The sequence below is a fragment of the Balaenoptera physalus genome (genome assembly GCF_965194825.1).
Source record: "Balaenoptera physalus genome assembly, chromosome: 2".
NCBI classification, from domain to species: domain Eukaryota; kingdom Metazoa; phylum Chordata; class Mammalia; order Artiodactyla; family Balaenopteridae; genus Balaenoptera; species Balaenoptera physalus.
The window spans coordinates 61,596,269-61,623,761 of NC_138883.1; the positions used below are offsets into that span (position 1 = coordinate 61,596,269).

The window sequence follows — 27,493 nt, forward strand, 5'->3', positions numbered from 1 at the left end:
GGGCTTATTTTGTCTTGGAGCTGCCAGGTTATGGCTCTGATGAATAATATCCCATTTAATATCAACTTAATAGCTATTTCCAGATCCTTAATGAAAGGTCACTTAAAATAATATTCAACAAAAAAATATAAAACCTCATGACCTTCATTCAAACTCACCTTGTGCTTTTTCACTCAGTGATTTAGATACATTATATCAATGTAATGAAAATAGTAGAAAACTCTAGTATTAGATTCCTCAAATTCTAATAAGTTAATGATATGTCAAATTTAGGCCACATCAAAAAGAAGAAAGGGAGGGACAGAGAGAGGGAGGAAGGAAGGAAGAGTTCTCCCAATTCTTACTTTCTAAATCTAAGGCTGCTAGCACTCACTTGGACTTTTCTGTAGTGCAGTAAGCTGTCTCATCACCTAGATGAGGACTGATGACTTGAAAATTCCTTGATCTCTGCTCTGGCAATTCTATGCCCTCATAAGTAGCTTCATTAACTAATTCATTGGATTTCTGATGCATGCTTCCCTTAGAATTCACAGGCAGTTGCTCATCTAGCTGTGTACTTTTATTTCTCCCCGTGGTCTCTTGTTCAAGATAACCATGGGTTACGTCTGCATTTAAAACAAAACAAAAACATGAGATATGAAACACCATCATTACATATTAAATCAATCAAATGAATATTTTTGTGGAAATAAGAGCTCTCACAGCTTTAAACATGCACTTACTAACCTTACTCCTATTGTTATCAGATAAACATGTACAGGGTGATTTTGCCACAAATATTTCCATTTCCACAGTCAGTGGGCATTTAGGACAGTGGTTTACAACCTTAAGTGCACATCAGCTGAGGATTTTTTAAAAATCCTCAAGCTCAGGCCACATCTTCTACTAATTAAATCAAAATCTCTGGGAGTGATCACATGATTCCAGTATACAATCAAGGGTGGGAACCACTGACTTAGAGGTTATTATTTTCTACATTAACTTTTCTTTCCTAGATTTTGAAAAATAGGATGCAATAAGTTAACTGATTACAGTGAAATGATAATGTGCATGGAATTTGGGTATTGGCCTGAGTTAAAATTCTGGCTTTGCCAAGCACATAACTTTGGGGAAATTACTTTACCCTTCCATACCTCAGATTCTGGTTTGCAAAATGGACACATAATAGTACTTACTTGAGTTGTTGTAAGGATTAACTGAATTAAGAATTAATGAATGCAAAGTGCCTGGCCTAGTGTTTGGCACATCAATCAATGTTAGCTATTATTTTTGTAATCATCATCATATAAAAATGGAAATAATACAAGGAGAATTATTTTTAACTTCCATTTTGTCAGATATGTATTATACATTAGAGAATATTTTGTAATGCCTGGCTATCTCATAAATATTAGTTATTTTAAGCTGTAACTAGTAAATAATAGCTATTTCAAAGGAAGAGTGTATATCTGATGTTATAGTGAAATTCTGGGGAGAAAATGACACACAAGCAAGTGCACAAACAAACTCTTTTAACCAGTAAATCAGATCAATAGGCACAAATACTGATTGTAACTAGGACTTTATTATTTCCAACAGAAATAATTCTTCAACTTTTAAAAGCAGGTGAATCTCACCTACTTGTTGATGATGCCTTCTTTAACTTGCCGAACTTAAAATCCCTTTGAGGCAGAAGAAGAGTAGTTTTAGAATAAAAACAAATGGGAAACATAAATAAGGTACTCATTCTTTAAGAAGAAATTCTTTGCTTACATATATGCTGAAATTAGGTAGAGCCAGTCATAAACTCCAAGTCCTGGATATTATCTTATTGGTGGCTGAATGCTAGATCAGAAACCATTCGTTTTTGGTCAATTACTCTCTATTTCCCTGTGTTTGTGGGAATAAACTGGGAGAAAGTGCTATCATAATTACATACTGTGATATATCTATGAAATTTCATTATATTTTGTTTTAAACTTTAACAAATATGGTATCTGAAGATTATTTGTTGGTTCTTGACATTTCAAAACACTTAATTTGCTTTAGATGTTCATCATGCTACTTTTCTAGAATAGGCTGGTATTAGTACCCCCAAATCTGAATGAGGTATTATAAAATTTTATAAATGGACACTAAGGAATACCACTATCATTAACAGGCCATGCTTTTTTAACACTAACATATAACTTTATAGGCAATTCAAAGAAAGAAAATTATAAATAGTTATGGAAAACAGTATCAAAATAACAAAAATTGTCTCCAGGGGCATATCAGAAGGTAACTATTAGGCTCTATGCTATTCTCCAGTTTATGAGGTACAAAGATTCTTCAGAAGGTAAAAGGATAAGCCAAGGAGCATTGCCAGCTAGAAAAAGCCCCTAGTTCCCCATGACAACACCTTATCAATTGCTTCAGAATCTGAAGTCTTGACTCTGTGACCTGTTTTTGAGACCAAACTTACCATTATCTGCAACTTGTCCCATGTTTTCACCTCTGTATTTCTGGGTCTAGTGCAGCATCTCTCTTCTTTCAGTTTTTTATTTCTAACCTGTGAGTGCTTACTTTACCCCATCCCTGATATCTATATTGCTATTTGGTTACTAGATTTATAGCTCTCTTTCTCACTTCAGCTTACCTAATGTCAAATTTCATGATCCCTGAACTCTTGGTAAATCACTGCCTTTTAACCTGTGACTGTACTATATTCTCCAAACTGAGAGCAGACATGGAACCTTCTCAATAACAGGGCTCTTTACTGATCCCTCCTGGATCCTACTAATTATAACCCCCTGAAGTATTATCAAAATAAACTCATCAAGTTCTAACACACTTCTGGATTTTAATTTTAAATGTTTAATATTTTTGAAGAATTCATACTGTATGATTTGGCTCTGTTTCTGGATGTTTCTATCCTTGCTCTGTAGCAAAAGCTTTTAGATTCCTAACTGAAACTGTTCACCAGATATTTGGAACCTGCTCTACAACTATCCATACTCTTCCACTGAGAATTTAATTTTACTTTAGAGTAAACAGAGCTGATTTATAAAATTTTCCTTCCGGTCTTTTTTTTTTTTTTTTTTTTGGACCAACTGTTTTAGCAAATATTGCTTAAATCCTCTGAATGCTCTCAATACTTTTCTACTCTGCCATACTGCATTACCCGATATCAGAATTTGATCATTTGTATAGAAAGTTTGATGCCCTCAATTTATTTATTTATTCATTAATTTAATAATAATCCATGGAAATGCTGCAGTGTGATATATCCTGTGATAAGTACTGGGAAAACAAAGATGGGTAAGAAACAGATTCTTCCCTCAAGGACTCTACAGTAAGAGAAGGAAGACAAACTGATCTAGTAAGTAATTTGAATACAATGTACTAAGGAGTATGCTAGGGCTACAGAGACCACAAAAAAAAACATGCTAGACATCCTGATGCTCTACTGGAAGACTCGGAGAAGATTTCACAAAGGCATTTGTTCCAAAACAGGACAAGCAGAAATATGCAAAGTAATGAACTGTCAAAGAGTTTGAGCTTGGTGAAGTAAAGAGAAAGTTGACAGACTATAAGAATAAGAGAACAGGAAGAATGAGTACAGAAGAGAAGAAATAGCTTTAGGAAAAACACAAAGACATTTGTTGTTCTGAAAGGACAAGGTGCTATAGTTGAGTGAAAACTTGTAAAATGAGTAACACTGTAAAGACAAATTCCAAGATGTGGTAGATCTGGGAATGTGTTGATTAAATAGACTGATGATGAAGGTACTTGGAGAAGAGGAAGTCAAGGTATCAGGGTACAGGGAGTGCCATCTTTCAAGAAACTGAAGTCATTCAGAAAAATGGCAAGAAATGGAGAGGAGAAATGAAAGACAAATGCAAAAGACTTCACTGACTGCATAAACATGCTAAAGAAGACAGAGCCAGATGAGAAAGCTAACTGATGTTAGTTAACAGTCATTTCTTTCTACCTGTTTACTTTGAAATAATTCCAGTCTTATAAAAAAGTTGCAAAAATAGTACAATGAATTACTATACACTCTTCATCCAGATTCCTCAATGTTAACATTTTACCATGCTTGCTTTATTATTTATTCTATGTCTGTCTACCTACACATACATAATTTTTTCTGAAACATTTGACAGTAAGTTGCTGGCATGATACACTTCGACTTTTCAAGTCAAATTTTAAGATACTGCTGTATCATACTTCATTTTACCAAATTTTCTTTATCTTATTCACAGCTCAACTTAAATTCAGAGAATACGATAGTATTTAGTTACTCTAACTCAGTCTTCAATTATTTTTCCTAAACTCTCCAGCCCCAGAAGAAGGACTTCTATCAAGTGATAACAGGATGATGCCACTAAAAGCTTTAGTTGAGATGCTGTATTACCCCATCACTTGAAAGAAAATTGCATTAGAAATATACCAATAAAATGCAACAAAAAGTGAAGTTATAGGTCTGTTTCATACACTATTCGAGTAGAAAGATAAGATAGATGTTTTAAAGAACAATTCACTTCTGATTCAAATTCATCTCTAGGCAGATGAAAGTTTAAACTAAAACTATTCTATTGATTGCTCTCTATCTCTCTCATATGGTTTGAAATGGAAACTCTATAACTTTCTTTAGTAATTTGCTTCAGTGTCGAATCAATGTCATTGTTAATTGTTCCATCATTATGACTAACAGAATTAATACTATTTAAATTCATTTCTCCATAGGAACTTATAGAATAAGTTATTAATCTCTTCTTCATAATTCATAAGTCTATGAAATCGAACTTTCTTTTCTCAAATAACAGGAAATTTTTTATGACAACTATCAATCCCTTTATTTATTTGCTCTTCTGCAGGCACACTGCACTATTTGGACATAAGAATTTTAACCACTTCAAACCAAATATATTCCCCCATTTTTGCTATTATTATTTAATGCTATCACTGCCATGTAAACCTATCCTGTGACCATTTGAAAATGATGTTATGGAAGATTATTACTCACTATTCCTCAAATGCCACCTACTGCTATTGTTAGAGACAGTTTATTCATCTGGGCAAAGTGGGTAAATTTAGTAAAGACTTTTTAGAATCCTAATACTTAATACATGTGCCTAGGCCAGCTGTATTATATGCTTTGAAGACCCTGTATCTCCCTAGTGACTTTCATACTGTTTCCAATGGATCATTTTCATGATCTAACAAATTCTCCCCTTACTCCTGGAGGTATTACTATTGTCAACTATCCCAATGTTAGCGTTGCTACTAAATTCTCAGTTCCTTAGTCTAGAAAATTAACAGCATTATACTATTTCCTAACCTAGTAAAGAAAACTTAAGGATCCCTTTTGAGTTCAATTCTCCAGACAATTATACATTAATGTCAGTTAAATTGATTGAATTGAATTAATTGAATATACTCAGTTAAATTGATGCTACCCAAGAAATCATAAATCATGGCCAAAAATAACTGTTACTTCACAACTACTATATAGAAGTGAGGAGGTGGCTAGAATCAAATAGGGATTCTTAGAGGCTGGGGAATTTTGTTCTGTCTGGCTTTGTAAATAGTTTGTGACAACTGGTATCTGTGTAAATGGATTTGATGGTCCCCTGGGGGGTCAATACTGTTTACAGAGCTGTTTCTTCAGAGTGGTTGAGCTAGAATTGTCTCTAGGGATCCTACAGGGGTTACTCAGAATAGCAACATCTCCGGTACCTGAGAGCTCAGTGGCAGAAAAGAGAAAGAGGAATGGAGGTGCTATAGGCAGGTACATTCGAATAAATGGATCTCTCTCCTTCAGATGCAGGTGCTACTCAGGGGTACTTGTATCTAAAACGAACCATAAAGGAAGCAATTTGTTAATGTGCTCTCTGACACTTGCTAACATAATTGGTCACCACTTCTTTACACTCTATCTTTTCTTTTTTTGGAAAGGTTATTACTTATATCGTAGCATCTGATTTTATAAATAGAAAAAGAACAAAAACCTCACGTTTATTGCTTCTTTTGTATATTGTCTATCACTACATTATGTAAAAACACCAAAATGATATGATACTTTTTGCTATTAAATAAGTGTAAATTTGATTTCATGATGGAAGTACTATAGTAGTCCCATATTTTAAACAAATGTCTTTTTTTCAATGGTTAAGAATTTTTCTAAGCAAACATTAGTTTCAACACAGTATCAGCTAGTTGCTCCTAACCAATTCCTTAACTGAGTTACACGTAGATTATCTATCTGCATGTGTGTATAAATATTCTTTATTCCCTTTACTAAATATTTCCGACTATTTGCTTCCTTTATGTGTGTGTGGCGGTTAGTTTTCCACATAGATGCATATATGGGTTTTTCTATCCCCAAACATAAAAGAAGGACATCAGAAACTTTTGCCATATCATAGTGGTTCCACTTAATATGAGTGAGTACAAGAGCAAAGTTTAGACCTTCCAAGTAGAATACTGGTGTATTTAGAGTTTCCAAGCAGAACCACATACAGTGCATGGGCTCTGAAGACTGACTGCAGAGTTTGAATTCTGGCTCTACCACACAGCTGTATGGCCTTTACCAAATTACTAAACCTCTCATCAATTTCCCTATCAGTAAAAAGCACATAATAAAAGCACCTACCTCCAAAGGTTATTATGAGCATTAAATTATTTAAATTGTATAATCTCTTGGAAAAGTGTCAGTACAGAATACACACTCAATAAATGTTAGCTATTATTATTTGCAAGAATCTACTTAGCTAAAAGTAAAAGATTTTCTTATTAAAATGTAATAAGAATAAATAAAATATAGTAAGAAAAAGTTTTCTTATTAAAATAGCAGAAGACATGAACATGGAAAATAAATAAAATGTTACTTCGTTCAATGAAAAACATACAAAAAAGAGAAAATACTTAAGGTTAAAACTTGTAGTTAATACGTAATGGTTTAATAAAGTTTGTATAAGATTATAAAACTAATAAATTACAAAAGTAACAGAACTTCAAAATTCAGAAATCCTGACACTAATCTAAAGAAAGATCCTGAAAGAAAATTCAATCTCACAGAAAGAAAATTAAGAGTATATTTCTGTAAACTCAATCCCATGGCAGGAAAATAAGAAATTTAAATAACGTGTTTCTGTAACATAATTTGAACACTACCATATTGGCACATGATATTAGATATGATCAGGATCATAGCTAGTAGACCACAGGTACTTATCCTACAGAGATCCTAATTTAGGAGTCACAAGAAATTAGGTAACTTTTGGATCCTTGGCTTAAAATATGCAAACTTGTTACCTGGATACTGTATACTCTCTCAGGGGGTTTTCAATTTATTTTTCGGCTTGACCAGCCATAAGAAGAAGAAGAAAAAAAGTACTATAACTTTCATTTTCATTGTTCTGTATTCTCATTGCTCACATTTCAAGCATCCAAAACTACATATAGCCAGTGGCTGTTACGTTGAAAAGCACAGATACAGAGTTTTATGTGATTCTGATAAGGTGTATTATATATATTGAAGGAAAGTCAAAAACATGTGATGGGGGAGAGCCTGGATATAGCTATAAGATTTTGAAATAAGGCTTGATAAAGGTTTGTTAACCTGGAAAATCATGAAACCTGTGAATGTCAATAATTTATTCATTTGGACATAAATTCAAAATAAACTATATCCTTTACATTCCCATACATGGTTGTATCTCTAAATAAACATGTCAAAAAGAACTGGTAAGGTTATTTCATCTGTGATTAAGACAATTCAAAGGCTTAGTGTACCATGTTACAAATTATCCACTGACTAGTCACAGAAATCACTTTACTGAAATTTTGTTATTTGTTTTATTATTAAAAAATTAAAGTGGTGGTACTACACCAAATTTTTATAAGTTTTTGTTTGTTTCAAGTCTGAAATAGTCATGAACACATCCATATGCATTCAACACACTTCTGTGCAAGAACTGTTCTATTGTAACGTTTCAGCTTCTAAATTTTAACGTCTTTCATCAAATGAAGGCCATGAACACAGTATAATAGTGTAATTGCCTAAACCTTACACTGCCTAACTTATGAACATATTGCATAAATTAAAAGCTTTGTAAAAATTCTTTCACCCTATTTAAACCATTGTAAATATCATTTAAGCTAAAATGATTGTGAAAACTATCCTAAAATTAGATTAACTAGCACAACAGTACTCTTTATTCTCTTTTTTCCCCAGTGATATGAACTATTTGGCTACTTACTATATATTTCTAACCTTTTCAATTTTCCTGTTATAAGAATAATTTATATAAAGTAATTAAAAATATGAATCAACTAGGTAAGTCTTAAATTTCTACCACTGCAAGTAAAACAGGTTTCATAATTATATATTTTTTGTTTACTAAGTATGAACACATACTAATTATCTATGAATTCAACAATTCCATAAACCATTTATGGAAGGTAACTTTTCCAATAACAATTGTAAAGAGAGAAAAAAAACTATTTCTTTATACGTGCCTTTCATTTTATTTAAGAACATTTTTAGATTTGGAAAACAAAACAGAAGAATCACCAGTCAGATACCAAGTGGAAATCACTGAAACACAATGTTAGTTCTAATGGATGGATGATTGTATTTGGTCTTTTGAAACTTTGAAGTATAGGTAAGTCTTGATCACACAAATTAATAAATCCTAAAGCTGGAGTTAACAATAACCATTACACCCAAATTCTGCAGCTTAGCCCAGCCAATTTTTCAAAAGGTCAGGTTGTGAACTGGAGAAGATCAGGGAGGTCCACCGCATAGCTTTGTTGCCAGGCATCTCTCGTCTGGATTGTTGCAGGCATTTATTAGTATTCGTCAGCAGACTCAACAGAGCAAACAAGAAATTCAAGCACGAATAATAAAATGAAATGCTGCTATATAACCCTTTGTCATTCAGCAAATATGGGACTTTTTAGCTACATTGTTCCTAAACCTGGGTTACTACTTTAATTTTTCTCCCCAGTGCTGACTGAATGAGTATGCATGTGTGTTAAATGCAGAGCTCCCCTAACAACTGCAGGACTGCCATTTAATCTGTTGGTAGATGGACCATTTCCTGTGGGAACCCTAGCTATGATTTCCAGATCCACCAAATAAATCTCAGATTAAGATTCCAAATGAAACCTGCCTTTGGCAGATAAAAAATGTCAAGATGGATATAAACAGTAAAATTATAAATTATCTAGGTGTTGCATGACAAACCAATGTTCAATTTTTTTTTGTTGACATGTGCCTAGATATCAAAACTATATGAGACATTCATCAAATGTCACACTTTCATAATATTGGAGGCATCATTAAAACTGTTTGACTAAGGACCTCAAAGTGTTTAAGCAGTAGCTCAAAAGTATATTTGTGCAAAGTAGAAGAATAAATTTACATATCAGCAGCAGCTCATAAGGGATGGGTAAATATTCTGTTTATCTCTCATTGTAATTCAGGTTACTTTAAATACAAGGTTTTAGGAAATCATTATAGTCTATATGGCATCATTACATAACTTTCTATGTAAATGATGTATGTTTTATTCAAATTCACCATTTGTTTTGGGGGGAGGGAACAAAAGGAAAAGGAAGGGACTCTCATTTTATTAATCAGCTGTGACTATTATACTAGTGCCTTGTTAGTTGCACCATAGCATCATCAGCTCCTTGTTAGTAGCATTTTTTAACTTTTAAAAGCAGCATTGAAAACCTGAGACAAAAAAAGCCTAAGTAAAAAAAAAAGAAAAAATTATAATGTTTTCGTTTCAAGTGACTCTGGGGAGAGGCAGAGATCTTTAAAAAAGAAAAAGGTAATGAAAGACCAATATAGAACCTATTAGAGACCAATGGCCTATTAAAAATGCAGAGGAAGCCTCTGATGCTAGTCTCTACTGCATTCTCAGGAGATCAAGGACTTCCTTTTTAATGAAAATTTTTGTTTTGTCTTTGCTCTTCTTACCTGGGCTAATGCAGCACTATCCTGGTGTTAAAATATACTGGTTGATTATAAAATATAGGCAATCAAGGTTTCTGAAAGGAAAAAATCAGATTTGCTGAACTGAAATCATTATTTTTTTTTTAACTTTGAACTCTTGAAAGCAATTGAATAAAAGGTTTCAGTGACTCCAAATTCTGCAACATTTGGTTTCTTGATGAAGATTCAGAATTCATCTAATCTACTTAAAATGGGGATTTTTTCAAATTGTAAATTCTCTACACTTATTTTAATCTGTGGAAAGGATACAGAATATTATACATTCCATATTCCAAATGTTAGAATTTATATACAAGCCTGAATCCTTCAGGATGATGTATTTGTCCTGCTTCTCCTATCATATTTCCTTCAATGTGTGTTGCTGGTTCAAGGAAACTAAGGCTAAATAAACCCTACCCATCCTAATCTGTTAGGGATCAACATTAACCTGAAAATTCTGAACAGAAGGGGTAAAACTTTAAAAAACAGGATATTAATTAAGGAAGGAAATAAGGTATTTTGTGCTTAACTTTGATTATACTTCTATATTAAAATGCTCAAAATCAAAGAATGTTACTATGTTTTAGAGTACATCAAATTACCTTAAGTACAGCCAGTGAAACTATTAAAAAGGATACGATTTTTAATTTAAAAAATATTTAATTAGCAAAAACTAACATATTCAGTAACTATACAAGTATAATTTTATCATTGTGAACTGATCACTTTTAACTTTTCATCCACTAGCACCCTGATTTTAAAGTACCAAAAAGTTTCAATATGTGAAGACAAAAATCACCCAAAAAATAAAGTCCAAATAGAATTTTCTAAAATAATTACTTTTACCTTACATCTTGTCAGCACAATTATTCCATTTGACAAAAATTATCACTTTTACCCAAAAGCTACAGATTAGAATATTTTTAATTCAATCATTCATTCAGACTATGAAATAATCTATGTAACCGATTTCAAAATTTTATAGCCTGATTTGTTCTAAATCTGTTTTTCATTCCCCAAGAAAAAACAAAAAACAGAAAAGGCAAAACACAAAGAAAATTTGTATCTGAAACTTCTTCCCAAAATATAATAATGTCTTACACGATAGGTTGTTTTGATTAAAACACACTTACATACATGTACTAAAACCCCAAATTTTTAACTACCAGATTTATTTATAACCAAAAATAGTGAGTAAATGCAGTCACATCAGTCCTATTCTACAAACAGCCAGACAGCCTGAATCAACTGTGTAAATGGTCATAAATTCAGTCTATACACCACTGTATACTGATTCAGATCTACAAAATCAACAAAATGCCAATGCACACTCAGGACTTTACAGTAATTACGCTAAAGGTGACAAATGCAGCTACTATGGAGACCATAATAATCATCTTAAATATGATACACTGAAATTTGAATTTCTAGAAAATTTAAGATTCAATAATATTATATTGAGATTTGTGTCGTAACTATGTGGTCCAGGAAGTGCTCTGGCATGAAAGGGCCATAAGCAGAAATGGATGAGGACTTTTATCAAAGAGCTCAGAAACTTAAGAATGGAGAACTTACAACAAAGCAAAAAACTTTTGAGAAATTCAAGTAACTTTTCTATTTCAAAAAAATATATTTATATTTTCATGGCCACAAACAAATTTAAAAGAGCTTATTAAAAGTAGAATTGAGTTTCCTTAAACCAAAGAAATAGTCACAAGCTGTACAAAGAGAGGATCATATAGCATAGCAATGGAGAAGCAGTCCTATTAAAAAAAGAAATTTACCATTTTTCATGCTTATTCTTCTTAGTAATTGTCATTTTTATAAAATGAAGGACCAAAGGTGTAGTAAGAATTCCATGTGAAGAGTGTAGCCTGAACTGACCTACCTAAAACACCCTAAATTTAGTAAAAACAAACAAAAAAAGAAATAAAGAAAGACTCCTATTATCTCCCAAACTTCTCCCTTATTAAGAATTTATGGGCAGGTTCATCGACTGTAGCAAAGGTACCACTCCAGTGAGGGATGCTGACAGTGGCGGAAGCTGTGCTTGTGTGGGGTTATGAAGTAGGGGTATAATGGGAACTGTGTACTTCATGTTCAATTTTGCTGTGAACCTAAAACTGCTCTACAAAATAAAGTCTTTTTAAAAAACTGCCAAAATATAAAAGTAAAAAATATTTATGGCATAAATTCATAAATGTGAATTACTCATATCAGAAATGACGAGTCTCAAAACAGTTTTTAACAAACTTCATAACCAGCTAGAAAACTAAGTTGCCCTTATAAAAATTTTTTGGTTTTCCATTACATTTTCTTAATGAGGCCAAGAGTCAGGACAGAATCATTCATATCAAGCTTAAAAAACAGACACCCAGAATCTCATTTAGTTTGTAAACTTATTTTAAAAAAAAGAAATTAATTTTTTCTAAAACAGTATAACCGCCATCATGCTTTTAAGGATAGCCTTAGCATTTCCTCTGGAAATGAATCAATCCTTGTTGGCTCACTGCCAGTAGTCCTAAAACTACTCTCTCAAATATTCTGGATGGTCATGTGTAAGAAACTACCAGTACTCTATTAAGTTAGGTCCTATGGAGAGCAATAGTAAATTTAAGCAGACCTCGATATGCTCTTTTTTTAACCCTTCTATGGCAAAATGAAAATTAAAAATGTATTCTTAAATTCACACTTGCCAAAAGGAAAAAGGCACATTGTGTGATATCACTAGTCTGAAGATTTTTATTGCAATTGGGATTTCAATACAGACAAAATTAGATTTTACACTAAATGAATATTAACTGATTTTACATTCTATTCTACAAAATATAAATATAGTAAATACAAACTATGCTACTTAAAAGAAATCAAGTTTCTGATACTGAGGACATTATATCTGAAGAAAATAAACTTCCTATAAAACTAATAATAACCGTTTCAAATACTAGTATTTATGTTTCTTAATAATTTTGAAACTTTTTTGTAGATCTACCTTTCACAGCTGGATGGAATAACAATGACAACAACCACCACTTATCTAGGCCATGTAAAATACTTCAACAATCTATTTTTTTATAAACATCTATAAAAACCATTATCACCACCACACTATTGAAAATAATTACTCTGGTATGTGAAACCCATATTAAATAAACTCGTTTCCTGTTTCAGGTATTGTAGTAGGGCTTTTACATACACAGTCTCTAATCTTCAAAATGCTCCTAAAGGAAGTATCTCCCTATTCCACACACAAGAAAACTATGGCTTAAAAATAACTACAAAACTTCCACCCAAGTCCAGGTAGGTAGTAAATAGAAGATTGAAAAATTAAAACCCAGGTCTATCTAGTTCCAAAACCTATATTCTTTCTACTATAACATTTCACTGAAATTATTAAATGCATTAGTTCTCCAGTGCAATTTTCCTTTAAATTTAAACAAATAAAAATAAAATTAACAGACAAACAAAAAATTGTGTTACTCATTCAGGGAAAATATACCATTACTTACTAGAAAGCCAATTATTAAATACAATTCAAATCCTATAATTCAATACAGAATGACTAATTATGTAGATATTTTCAAAACCTTCAATTTCAAGGAGGGTCTAATCATAATGTCTAGGGAATCATTTTTTTTCTACCAGCTATCTCGCTGATAGAAATGGATGTCCATTCTATGCAAGTTGCCATTTCCTTCCTATCTGCTTTAAAATAAAATAGTTTATGAAGATGATATGAGATTCCATAATTTTTGTCATAATGATCAAAGACATTTAAAAGCATTCTAGTTGTTTTCCCATGGTGTTTCTATATATGTCTACTCTTATAAAATGCTTGCAAATCATGCAATAGCTTTAGATGTAATTCAATTACAGAACAATATATGGGCAAAAAGTAAAAAGAACACATACTTTGTGAAAAGAGAGAAAGATAAATGAACCAATAATAAAAGAGGTTGATGGTGGCACACAGGTTCCAAATGCCAAGCAAAAATAAATAGTATTCTGACTCAAGAAGAAACTAACAAACCACTTGTAAGTTACCTTTTGCTACGTTTTAGTTCTAGTTACTTATTTTGTTTGATAGAAAAACCATAAAAATCATGGAAACAAAATCATATCCTCTTTAGAAATAAAAACAGTTGCTTTTTACTTAAATCAGCAAGATTTTTAAAAATATTTGCTAGCCTCCAATAAACTGCAACATGTAAGAAATCTATTGACATAAGCAGTTCTAGAAGGTTTTTCATCTCTCAAGTTTCAAATGAGTTGATGATTTAGAATCATGCTCACTTTTTAAGCTTAAAATAGTTTAAAAACATATGATTCATATCTAAATTGAGATAATACATAAGTGAAAATAACTACTCTGTGTATAAAACACACATTAAATATAATTTCCTAAAATAATAAACCTAACAATAATATTAAAGAAACTCATAAAATTGAAAGGTTTTTGTCTAAAGCTTCTTCAAGCTGTATGATTCCTACCATTTCTTACCCTCAATTGGTAAGAAATATTTAAAACATAGCAAACAATGTTTAATTTGGGTAGGCACAGTAACCTTCTTTAACCTTTCTTAGGGAACACTGACCCCTAAAGGTTTTAAATTTAAATAAGTTTCACAATATTCTAAATTTAACTGGCATTCAGACCTCATTTTTACCTATATTATTGTAGGTATGTATACTTATGGCAGACATGTTTATTCATAAATAATACTTAAACTATTTCCAATGGACTGTTGTGTACGATAAAACAATTAAACCATGTTTCTGCTAATTTAATAAAAATCACCAAAATTTAAGAGCTATCCAGAAATTTATCATACTATTCCAAATAATTACTCGTAAGAGATTTCTGACCCCCATGAGTTTTTTCTTACATAGTTAAGTAAATAATAAGTAAATGCTAAAAAAGGCTAAACAATCATATAATAACTGACTCTTTCTGAGGGTTAACTTTGCATATGTCCTTTGTGCCATTTCATTTTTTTTCTTAAAAAGCAGGGGAAAAAAAAGAATGCTGAAAAACAGAAAGCTCTCATGAAAGGACAAAACATCATTTACTTCTTAAGAAGCCAGAAGATGTTACCAATGCTTGCTTGACAACACATGTTTACTCACTCACCTATTGCTTTCATCAACCTAAAATTTCATTCATTCAGGATTTTTTTTTAACTACCTAAAGAAACCTAGACAGTTTGTAGATGTCTTCACTCATCCTATCTACCAACCTCAGCTTTACATTTTCTAAACTGAGAATAATGACAAAAACTGAGAAAAATGTAATCGTTTTACCTGTTAACATTATTTACCTCATACTCTTTGACATCAAATATTTCAGCAATGTTTCTAAAATAAAGCTAGGAAAAGAATAACCATTTCAGCACTCCTTATAATAAAACTTCTAAGATGATGCAAAGTGTAATAAAAGTTTTTAATTAGCTCCATTTCCTTAAAAAAATAAGATAACTTTAAATAAAAATAACTATTTACAAGAACAGCCTATGAATATTTGTAAGATAGAGCTTTGAAGTAATCTGTGCTTTATGAAAAATCCCATGAACCCTGATATCAAAGAAATAACCATGTGAGATTTTACTGTTTAAACATATCACTTATCACAAAACTAAAAGATACTACATTTACCTGTTTAACTTTATTCGTTAATAATGTTTCATTAGTAGGCCCTTTATATAAAGGAATGTCTTATTCCTATTTCCAATGTCCAAAAAATGTCTGTAAAAATGCAAATTTTCTTAATGATGTTTCAGTCACGTCTGTGCCTCCTGCAAACTATTTATGCATCTGTCTTTAGCCCTAAAATCTTCCTTTCCATAAGTGTCCTACAGCAGCTAGGACAGCTTAGAGCAGCCTCAGCAGCTCCGTTCCTTAACATCTTTCCTGGTTATTTTACATTTATGAGAAGTATTTCTTCTATAGCCCCTATTCTTTAGATATATTAAAAATAATTCCTTTGGCTCCTTAAAGATCCTTTTGTCTGTAATGTGAACGACATGGCTTTCATAGCAATGCGGCCTCTGAATAGGAAACATAAGCAACAGGGGCATCATTATTTACTTCCTCTTTTCTTATTTTGTACATATATTGAGTAAGAACTGCTCTGAGTTCTTCAAAAGAAGAGTGTTTGCTTGCTTATTTGCATAAATGAGTAAAAACAACTACAACAAATCAGTTTTCGGCTTCACACCAATACATCCTTATCACAAACTTGAATATAAAGAGTAGACTAAAATTAAGTGCCCCAAAATCCATTCACTAAAGCTATTAACTTTGCATTAAAAACCTTTAACTATGTTACTCAGGTATTACTTGCTATTCCTTTATACACAATGCAATCAGTTACCTGGATTCTAAACTCATAACAAGTAGCCTAGAATCACAAATAAGAGGAGAAATGTTGCTAATGGTCGGCATAAACGACAAGAAAATTTATAACAGCGTAGAAATCAAAAACAAACGCAGAAATCAAAAAAGGTATACTCAGTACAGCATCTTTCTATTCCTCAAAAGACTGTGTAGCTATTAACTGATTTAGTTTAATGATGATAGAACAGTTCCCCAAAATGGCCTTTAACCTTCTGAAAAAGGTAACAATGTGGTTGATAAATGGTAAAGAAAGAGCCCTGTTGAAGGAGGGGGAATCAAAAGAGAGAGATGTGTGCAATGTTTTGGTAATAATTCTATTTTTTTTTTAATTTAGAGGAAATAAAAACGATGAACATAAAGGCCGAAGTCTTCAGTTATATGTAATACTATATTCAGAATGATTTGTTTTCCAAGGATTTCAGATTTGCAACTGTATCCAGATTTAGTGTAAAAGACTTCAATTAAAAACCTAACATTTTTTAAACCTCTGTCTTTATGGCCCTCTCTCTACCTTGCTCTATACATAGATAGATGTGCTCTACTTACCTACCTATGTACCCATACATGCATCCATCCCTCCATCCACCATTTCTCCCTTTTTCAGGCCATCTCTCAGTCTGCCTGTCTTTCAAACTGTATTTCTGTCTGACTGTTCTCTCCCTCTGCCTGTGCATATCTGTGTGCATCCTTTTCTCTGTTTCTCTCGTTGTCTCTGACTCTGTTTTCATGTCTCTGTCTCTGTTTCAAAGTACCTTTTTCTGCCTCCCTCTGCACATCTCTGTAAGTCTCTGTGGCCCTGACTCTCCAGGGTGAGTCCTCCTCTGACTCCGTTTCTTTGTGGGTGTCTCCGAGTGTGTCTTTTGGTGTGCATGTGTCTCTACATGTGTCTCTGTGCCTGTATGTGTCTTGGTCTGTTTCTCTGTGTATATGTGTCTCCCTCTCCATATATGTTTGTCTCTCTCTGTATATGTGTGTATCTTCCATGTCTCTTTAACTTTGTGTCTCTTTCTGAGTGTGTCTGCATGTACACCTGTGCCCCTCTATCTCAGTGTGTCTCTTCCCCAACTCCCTCTCCCTCTCCCTCCCTCTCTCTCTCTCTCTCACTCACTGTATGTCTCTGTCTCCTTCTCACCATGTTTCTCTCACTCTGGTATCTCTCCTTCTCTGTGAGTCTCAGTATGTGTGTCTCTTTTTGTGTGTATCTATGCATGTGTGTCTTTCTCTGTGTGTGTGCCTCTGTATATGTGTCTGTGTCTTTCTCAATGAGTTTAGTATCTCCCTCCTGTGTCTGTGTCTCCTTTCTCTGTTTGTGTTTCTTTCTCTGAGTATACCTCTCTGTATTCATTTCTCTACCATTCGTTCTCTCAATCTCCTCCATCACTTTGTGTGTGTTTCTCTCTCCCTGTGTGTCTGCTTTCCTTTTTTCTCTCAATATCTCTTGCTCTGTGTGTGTCCCTTTCTCTGTGTGTGCATGTCTCTTTCTCCATGTGTCTTTGTGTCCCTTTTGCAGAATGTGGGTCTCTTTGTGTGTGCCTCCTTCCTTGCATGTGTGTGTGCATGCGTGTGCACTTGCGCTTGTCTGCCTCTGTCTAATGGATTGGTTAGAACAAACACACTTCATTCAGTGCCTTAAACTAGCACAACACCTGGGGTTTGGTATTAATACCTTAAAAGTCCTTACCTTTTGACCGGTCGTCCATCTGTACTCCCGTTCCTGTTTGCTCTGGTAATGTCTCTGGTTTCTGCGCCAAGATTTGAAGCTAAAATAAAGCCAACTCTAGATAAATAAACTTAAAACAATATATCAGAACACACCTAAACCTTACCTTTGTTTAACAGAGAATTTACAGGATAAATGGTTTTCTAAAACATTTGTAATAGGACAATTAACTGTGTATTTCAATACATGAAATTAAATCTTTTTTCTCAGAAAAAAGTTCTTTCATTCACACCTATATTTTAGTAAATACAGTTCAGGTTAAGCTTCTAGACATTCTTGCTCCTTTGGTTAGGGAACCATTTAATTTATTTAACTTAAGTCTTTCCAACTACAATTTCAACAATTAAAAAAAAATTAAAAATTTACTCTATTTGTCAAATTTCAAATTTGATTTGAATGTATATTTTCATATAAAACGTTTCATACTTATAAAAGTAATTTTAAATGCTATTCTAATTTTTTAAAAGATTATCATTAACTTGTGGAATTACTGGTATTTCTCTCTTGCATTTGTTTTCATAATAAAAATGATAAAAGCTATGCAAGTTTGTTTTGGTTTTTTTTTTTTGCATGCTTTTAAGGAGAATAAAATTAGATTTACCTCACAGCTAGAACTCTGCGTTCTTTAAAAAGTCCTCAAATAAAGCTGTAGTAAGCTTCTCCTTTCCAATTTTCTCTAAATATGTTGATCTGGAGTTGGCAATCTTTTTCTAAGTTCCTCATTTACTTTTGGATTAGTTGAAAATATAGGAAGTTATTAATATCAAAGAAATATGTTCCAGTCAATGAAGCCACTTCCCTCCATATTGCCCAAAAAGGTTAATAATAATTGTGGTCTTTTAATAAGAGATTCATATAGCAAGACATGTAGAAAATACAGCCTTTAATAACCTCTGGAGTATTTTAAAACATGTCTTACAGGTCTTAATGTGCTTAGTAATATACTACTTAAAACCATAATTTTATCCCTCTTCAATATACAGTCACTCTTCCTCATCATTTACCCAGCTAATGAATGCCAGCAATTAGTAAAATGTAATCCCATTGCACAATCATTTTAATGCTTTTAGCACTCAGAAAAGTAAACACCAAATTAATACTGCTCAAGCCATATCAGATCCTAGTTGGAAGCAAGCAATTATAGTTCATCTCCTCAGGTGTAATTAAATGATTGGAATGATTTAGTTCCATAAATGCAAGTTAATTCATAAGCAAGCAACAAATATACTGGGAGTAATTACAAGAAACATTGACAGTCTAAGCAGGGCTAATTCTTTTATGAGACTGATATAGTAAAATGCTGCCCTCTCCTGGGCATATAAGTGAATATTTCAGAGCCAAAAACAAAACACGTCCCCCCAACCGAAAACCTAACTTTTAAAAAGACACTAAAAAAAAAACAAAAAAAACAATAAATCAATTTATCAATTTGATTTCATTCCTTATACAAAAAATTTTAATTTATGGCTTACTGTGATAATTTCTACACACCCTAGTAATTAATGCTTTTTCCATTCAAGTTCTGAATGAGTCCCAAAACATACCAGGCAATTCTTATAAATCTAATGAAACTAAATCATTCATATATAACACTGACTGCAAGTGAAACTTCTAGTACCCTCTTATACTGCAAGACCAATACCTATATTCTTTCACTGGTAAACCCGAACTGGCATGTTAGAGATAATAACTAAGCTATGCTTTTGTAAGTACTAAAATTTGTAAGAAAAATAATCTCTGATGAATGTAAAACAAAATACTCGGTATTATTGTAACTATACAAAATGGTCTAAAACGAATTGTTTTTAAGGAACTCCTATAACAAAAATAAAAACTAGAGCACAGGTATAATATCATTACAAGCACATTCTAAAACATAAAGAGGAGCAGGTAGTACACAAAATAAAACACACCCCAGTTTTACTTAAGCCATTCCCCACTTTTTACTTTCTTAGGCTAACATTCAAAACAAATTTACTTCAACACTACTCGATGCTTATTAACTAAACTTATACAAACTTTCAGAAATGTATTTATTATACATTTGAGTTATGCTATAATCAGTAAATCTGTATTAACACATATGTATTTGTAGCACTAAACCTATTCAGAATCATCCCTTTAACTTTCTGCAAAATTGAACATATTCTCAAATATTACCAGTAGCACAACAAATGTTTAATTCTCCAATAAATACAAAAGATACTTGTAGAGGATAATGTTTAACATACCAATATTTTTTGGTGGGGGGAAGGAACATTACTCCTTTCTATTATGCTTTTAAATTCATTAAAATAACCATATTCTAAGTCACGGCCTATGCAAGCTATAAAAATAAAATAAACCAAAATATTAAACAGTCTTGCCACTAAGTTTAAAATGTACAGCACATTTGCTTTGCCCTTGATGTCATAGTCTTATTTTTCAATTCATATCTTGTACACTGTAAGTTAATTGCTTTTGGAAAGTACTTATTATTCATGTAAAAATTAATGTGCCAATGTGTTTAAATCCTCTTAAATGACCATTCATGCATCTTTCTTCTTTAAGTACCAATGAAATCTGTCAAAAGACATCAATGCAAAATGGTCTTAAAGAAAGTTCTAATAGAGATTTTTTTCTGCTAACACAAGATTTTCATATTCACCAACTTTACTTAAATTCCATTAATTTTTTAAGCTACTTTTAATAAATTCACCAAGTAAAATTTTTAGGCCCCGAAGTCTGTCATTTGTGTTCCAGCTGACATTATGAATATTAATAACAGTGTTATCCTGATTAAATAGGCTTCATATGAAATCCCTGTGAATCCTATAGCTCAGACATCTCATTTTTCCAACTCTTTATGAATTTGGATTCAGACATTAAACTGGAAAAATCTTAAAAAACAGATTTAATGGCACATTTGCATATTGTCAAGCAAAAATTAGATGTTCTAATGATTCAAATAATTACAACTTACACATCTATATATTGTAATAGGACTAGAAGATTTTTGTAAACATCAACATATTTTACACATCTACTCATTATAGGACAAAGGATTAAGACTATTAAAATACGGATTCCTTTCTTTACACTCACCTTAAAGATTTGATATCAAGAACTTTTCAATCAAAAATTATATATTCACATTAAAACCAGCGGGATGATTTTTATAGTAGACATCAGATAAACTAGGCTTCTTAAAGTGCTAAATCATTATATCACAGACAAAATATGTTAATTGCTTTATCATTATTAATGTCACCAGGTTCAAGCAGGAAAATAAAATCTAACTAAACTTCGTTTTTAAGTTGTGTTAGAAAAAATTACCCATGTTAAAAAAGAAAAATAAAATCTTTACTATAACAGACAGAACATACCATATCAGCATCTGTTAAACTAAAATCTTCTCCATCACAGATTCCTGACCTCATTCCTCCAAGTTGTTTTTAGTTCTCAGAAGAAGTGAAAAAAGGAGAAATGAATAGCCAGGGAAACCACATACCCCCTTCTCTCTCTAAATATACTGGAAACTGAATATATCTGCCTAAATTTCCTACTTTCACCCTATCGAAAAACAGCGATTGAAAAAGATTAAACAAACATCTCTATGCTCTCAAACGGGACTTGACTCTCCTTGTTTACTCAGCAGTAAAATACTTGATGAAACAAAATTTGTTCTTTGACTAGTCTAAAATTTCTAATCTGCCTAAAAAATTATAAGTAATTCTGACATTTATCCTTCAAAATTAAACAATGCTTCTTTGATAGAAAGGCATTTAAAGAAGGAATTTCATTCCCCAATGTAACAACACCCAGGATTTTTTAAAACTTATTTTAAATAGGAGATACCCTTCTACCTTCCTCCACAAAAGCCACACATGGGCAAGGTGATCGGCTGACTTTGTTTAATGGTGTTTTTTTTCATAATGCCTCCTTAGTTAATCACAAATTTGTGTAATGTGAATCCAAAGTGTCAAACTAGGCATCATTTATAATACTGCCTCATATCCAACTATATGTAACTCCAATTATATCAAACTATAACCATGCCAAATTTTGCATTTTCTAGATTGAGAAATGTTGATAATTTCTGCACTGGAATGGTTTCATTAAATGGCCAAAGGAGAGCACTGTATTTCTGAGAGCCAGATATTTTAACATATAACCCAACATATACAACATATGCATATTTTCTACTGCTGGATTTTCATCTTATGAGACAAAAGTCTCTCAAATAGCCACAGTTCCTGGCACATTCTCTCACAAAAAGAATTCCTTTCACATCACAGCCCACTCCCTACCAAGCTCCAGACAACCCAAGTTCCCCACAGCCTGGAAAAGCAAGAAAAGGTTTAGGGAGAAAGGATAAAAGTAGCCCCATGCAATAGCTATCAAAATTTTAAATGCATATACTATTTGACCCCTCCACTACTAAAAGTCTTTTAAAAATATGTAGAACATATTTGTATGTACAAAGATACACACTGAAGCAGTATTTATTTGTATGAGAAAATACTCATGCTTTAGTCATACTGAACTTTTCTGTTCTTGAACTCACCAAGCTTATTCTTGCCTCAGAACCTTTATACTTAACTATTCCCTCTGCCTAGAATTCTCTTCTCTAGATCTCTAAACCATTTTTTCTTATCATTTAGGCCTTGCTCAAAATTCACCTCTTCAAAAAGGTATTGCCTGGCCATCCTATCTGAAGTAGAAACTCCTCTCTCACTCTCATCACATTACCTGTGCTACTACCTTCATGAAACCCATTTGTTTAGGTTTTATTTCATTGTTTTTGATATGTATCAGCCAACTATGTATAAGGAAATTACATTCAGACACAGCCCTTGCTTTTCTCTTTCATCTGTGTCCTTAGAAGGGTGTTTGGCATACAGTAAGTACTCAGTATGTATTTGATGGGCACACAGGTGGATAGACAGATGTGGAAGATTCTCTCAACAAGTATTTGTTAAGCACCTATATATTATGTGTCAGTCAACTGTTCTAGGAGTTAAATATAAAATAAATAGGTAAGACAAATAAATTTCCTACCCAAAATAAATCTTTAGCTAAAACAATACAGGTACAGAACATGGATAAATTAAAGACAGAAAAAAATGTAAAATTACACTTACATATGTAAATATACATGCTTGAATAGGATATACATAGAAAACTATTACCAGTGGTTACTCTGAAGAAAGGGCCTAAGAGTTGAGGTAGGGAAACTGAGAGACTGAGGGAAAGAAGTATTTCTGTTTCATTTTATATCTATCTATCTGTATAATTTGATTTTTTTTTACCAAGTACATGTATTATTTTTAACTTAATGATCAAATATTTATTAATAACCTTGGAATTTAACAAGAAACTCTGAAGGAAGCCACATTACATCTAAGAGATTCAAAATGAATAGAAAGAAAGTAATCTTTATGACTCCCTTGAAACTTTGAAAAAATAATTATTGCCTAATTAACTTTTATAATTATACTTTGTTATGGCTGTTTGCTTGCTTGCTTGGTTTATGTAGAGTGAAAAGTTCTAATTTAACTAATATATGGCAGAAATTTTTTAGAACAGAAAAGTTTAAAATGAATGAGTTTCCTGAGAATTAAGCATATATTTCTTAAAACAATCACACTGCTTTGTTCAATTAGGGACTATTTTAATAGCCTTAGTGTTCGGGATTCTAACGTTTAAAAGTTTATAATAGAATTACTATCAAAAAAAACGAACTACTTCCCCTCATTTAAAATCATGGAAGGGCATCAAATTAAGAGGAAATAAATATTTAGTGTTTAAAATATATGGCTTTCAGATTTTCAAAACCTGGAACACTGCATATACCAGACGGAACACTGCAATAGCTTTCAGTGCCAGTTACAAATGACACTTTGAGAATGAATCTGGTATTGCATGGCCTACTGATAAGATTTTAGAAAGCAAAACTTTAAAACTAGCGTTATTTTCAGAGGGTTAATGGGATACAGGATTTTCTAAAATATCCTGAAACGTTTTGCCCTAGGCCAAACTAAACTAAATCACTTAATCTAGCACAGAACAGAATATAAAAACAAAGTCATCTTATAGAATAGTTTCTCTACGGAACAAACAGCCTGTTTTCTTAAGATTCATGTGATTGCCAAGTTCTGATGCAAGGACACACTCCTTCACACAAAGGCTTACATTTCCACACAACCAACTGAAGTTCTTGGCAAATCAACGGTAAAAAAGTATTAAGAGTAACTTAAATCGATCTGTAATGACAACTGGTATGAGCAGCCACTTGAAATCAAATAAAAGAACAGTTGTCAGAAAAACGTCTTTCTAAAATAAAGATAATCATATAAGTTCTTAATTAATTCATCATATTTCATAATGCTTACTAACAGACTTTATCAAAAAACTGTTTAATAATTCTCTATAGTTTATATAGTTAAATAATAAGTAGTAACATGGACATTAACAAATAACATCAACATACTCTAATAACAAGTTATACTTTTGCATTTTGAATACTTTTTTTAGTATTAATTCTTTTCTCTTTTTATTGAAGTATAGTTGATTTACAATGTTGTGTTAGTTTGCATTTTGAATACTTTTTTTGTATTAATTCTTTTCCTTTTTTATTGAAGTATAGTTGCTTTACAATGTTGTGTTAGTTTGCATTTTGAATACTTAATAGCAATTCATACATTGTATAATAAATATAATGTTTATCTATGCAATTTGCTAAAATTACAGTACCTAATCATTCCCAATGGACAGTGTGCTGTATGCAAACTATGCATTTCACTTTTTAAATTGTAATGTTAAAGGCAACTTCTAGGTTGCAAAATACAATTACTAGAAACAAAATCTTTAAAGAAAGTACAACAAATGTTATGCTTGCAGCTCTAATTTCTTGTTCAATATCAAGAAAGTCACAGCCATCAGCTTCATTTATCTGACGACCTACTAAAGCTCATGTAACTTCTTAAGTCATTCTTAATAAATGTTTTTGTTAGTGAAAAGTATGTAATAAGAATATGATCCTAAAGTAGGTAATCCATAGTAAATGCAGAATAAAATACAATATGAAAAGGAAAAATGTAAGAAGCCAACCAGATAGAGAAATTTCCTTCAATAAACAATTTTATTCTTTCTGCATTTAAAATTATAAGATAATGTCAACTATAAATTATAAGTATTATACTAGCTCTTTTGTTCACCACACCATAAAGAGTTTCTTAGGATCTAGAAGTATATGTTCACTAAAAATCTGTTTCAGGAAAGTTATTTTTTAAAAAGTCTCAAGATGGCAAATCAACTGAGTTAAAAATATTACTTACAAAATTAATAGTAATACAACTGTACAGTGTTCCAAAGTACTAAATTAAGCAATGTGTGCTGTTAATTTTTTAAGATATTTTCCAAAAGATAATGCTCTTTCATTTTAAAAAATAAGAATTTTATTTAAGAAATTCCATCTCTATGATGTGTTGATTTATACTATATTCATGATTACCGCAAAATGGCTGTATGAATAACCTGACATTTTACACTACTAACTGTATAAGAAAACCTTTCATAAACTGCGTAGAAAATAAAGAGAAACCAAAAACTGAAACTTATCTAGTCATAAATATTAAAACTATTATAAAAGAGCAGTCAAGCATTATAAGGCTTCTGGTGGAAGTAACACTAACTAATAATAAACTAATAAAAGATATTATCCTGGGGTAGGAGTTGTGGGTAGAGATTGGGGGAGGGAGGAGAGCAGGATTCACAGGGCAGGCAGAATATGGTGTGTAAATGAAACAAGATTAACTATCATGAACTATGAAGGATAATTGTTGAAGCTGGGTTATGAGTACACAGGGGTTCATTATTCTGTTTCTCTACTCTTCTCTGTTTGCAATTTTCCATAATAAATAGTTTAAAATACATATTATAAAATAAAAGAGTATATACACTATCATTTACTTTCACAGAACTAGCAATGAGTATACCATTTTATAACAGAATGTTATCAAAATCTCATCAGTCTCATGTCTGATACATATATACGCACAACATATCACGCAACAAATATTGCACATCTTCCACGAATATATACACACACACCTCACACGGATTCTATACTGCATGTCATTTAGAGAAAAACCTAAAAATTTCATCTTAGTATGTAGGAACCGAAAAGAGAATATTATCCGCTGAGGGATATGTACTTTATTTATTAAAATGCTTTGGAATTACTCCCTGACCTTAAATTTAACAATTTCCTGAAAGTAAGACCTTATGTTACCAATGACCTAGTGCATATGGGAAACTGAATAGGTATACTCTGTCACCTTTAGCAAACATTCTCTTCACCAAGCCACTTAGAGGCCATCTGCTGAACCCTGAAGCAACATCCTAGTTAGTTACTGCTAGATTTGCAATGTAAGTAACCAAATTTATCATTTGTTGGAGACATAACTATATGAATCTGAAATATTCCCTAATTTCATCTTAAAAGACATGTATTTCCATTGCTAGATACGTTTTTCATTTGTAGAACAGTCATAGTTCTTTGTATATGCACAATAATTACCTTTTAGCTAACAAAGATGGTGATTTAGAAGAATCATAAGCAGAAATAGTGACAATGACTATACTACCATGTCTCAAAATATCAACACCTTTCACCATTTAATAGGTAAGTCTATACTTGCTTGGACCAACAAATTTAGGTAAATTTTATACTTCTTCACAACGTTTAAAAATTATTTTAAGGGCTTCCCTGGTGGCGCAGTGGTTGAGAGTCTGCCTGCCAATGCAGGGGACACGGGTTCGAGCCCTGGTCTGGGAAGATCCCACATGCCGCGGAGCAACTAGGCCCGTGAGCCACAACTACTGAGCCTGCGCGTCTGGAGCCTGTGCTCCGCAACAAGAGAGGCCGCGATAGTGAGAGGCCCGCGCACCGCGATGAAGAGTGGCCCCCACTTGCCGCAACTAGAGAAAGCCCTCGCACAGAAACGAAGACCCAACACAGCCATAAATAAATAAATAATTCCCATTTAAAAAAAAAAAAAAAAAAAAGCCTAACCTTTAAAAAAAAAATTATTTTAATAAATAACTCTTCGTATCAGTGAAAGAAATAAGTATGTCTGTAATCTTTCAGTAAGGTGAAATTATAGTTTGTCATAGGTCAGGTCCCACATTCATTTTCATTTTTATCTCTTCATTTTGAGGAACTGCAAATTCAAATCCCATTCCAGTTGAAATAATTAAGCATTTGCTGAAATGCCTCCTAAGAACTACCACTGCAAACTTTGAAATACTGACTAAAATATTTTTTAAAACATAGATAAGCTCAAAAGGAAGAACAAGAAACATCCACATGTCAAAATCAAACCATAACAGAGAGTAGGACTTGAAGCCAAGTAGTCCACGAG

At 32.3% G+C, this 27,493-nt stretch overlaps 1 protein-coding gene across 16 annotated transcripts in view; it reads right to left on the reverse strand.

Moving 5' to 3' along the window:
• Positions 1-27,493, reverse strand: part of MIPOL1 (mirror-image polydactyly 1) — a 336,357-nt gene that overhangs the window by 261,139 nt on the left and 47,725 nt on the right. For 9 of the 16 annotated variants that reach the window (XR_014261134.1, XM_082452170.1, XM_082452175.1 and 6 more), the window contains exons 3-5: positions 18,048-18,126; positions 1,621-1,661; positions 374-605 (exon numbers count right to left, since the gene is read on the reverse strand). Coding sequence is in view for 15 of the 16 variants with exons in the window: in XM_082452170.1 (XP_082308296.1) it covers positions 374-605; positions 1,621-1,661; positions 18,048-18,126 (352 nt within the window). In the remaining variant the exon portion in view is untranslated. Of the gene's footprint in view, positions 1-373; positions 606-1,616; positions 1,662-18,047; positions 18,127-27,493 lie in introns of all 16 variants that reach the window. The other 7 variants (XM_082452168.1, XM_082452171.1, XM_082452167.1 and 4 more) reach the window with 5 other exon arrangements.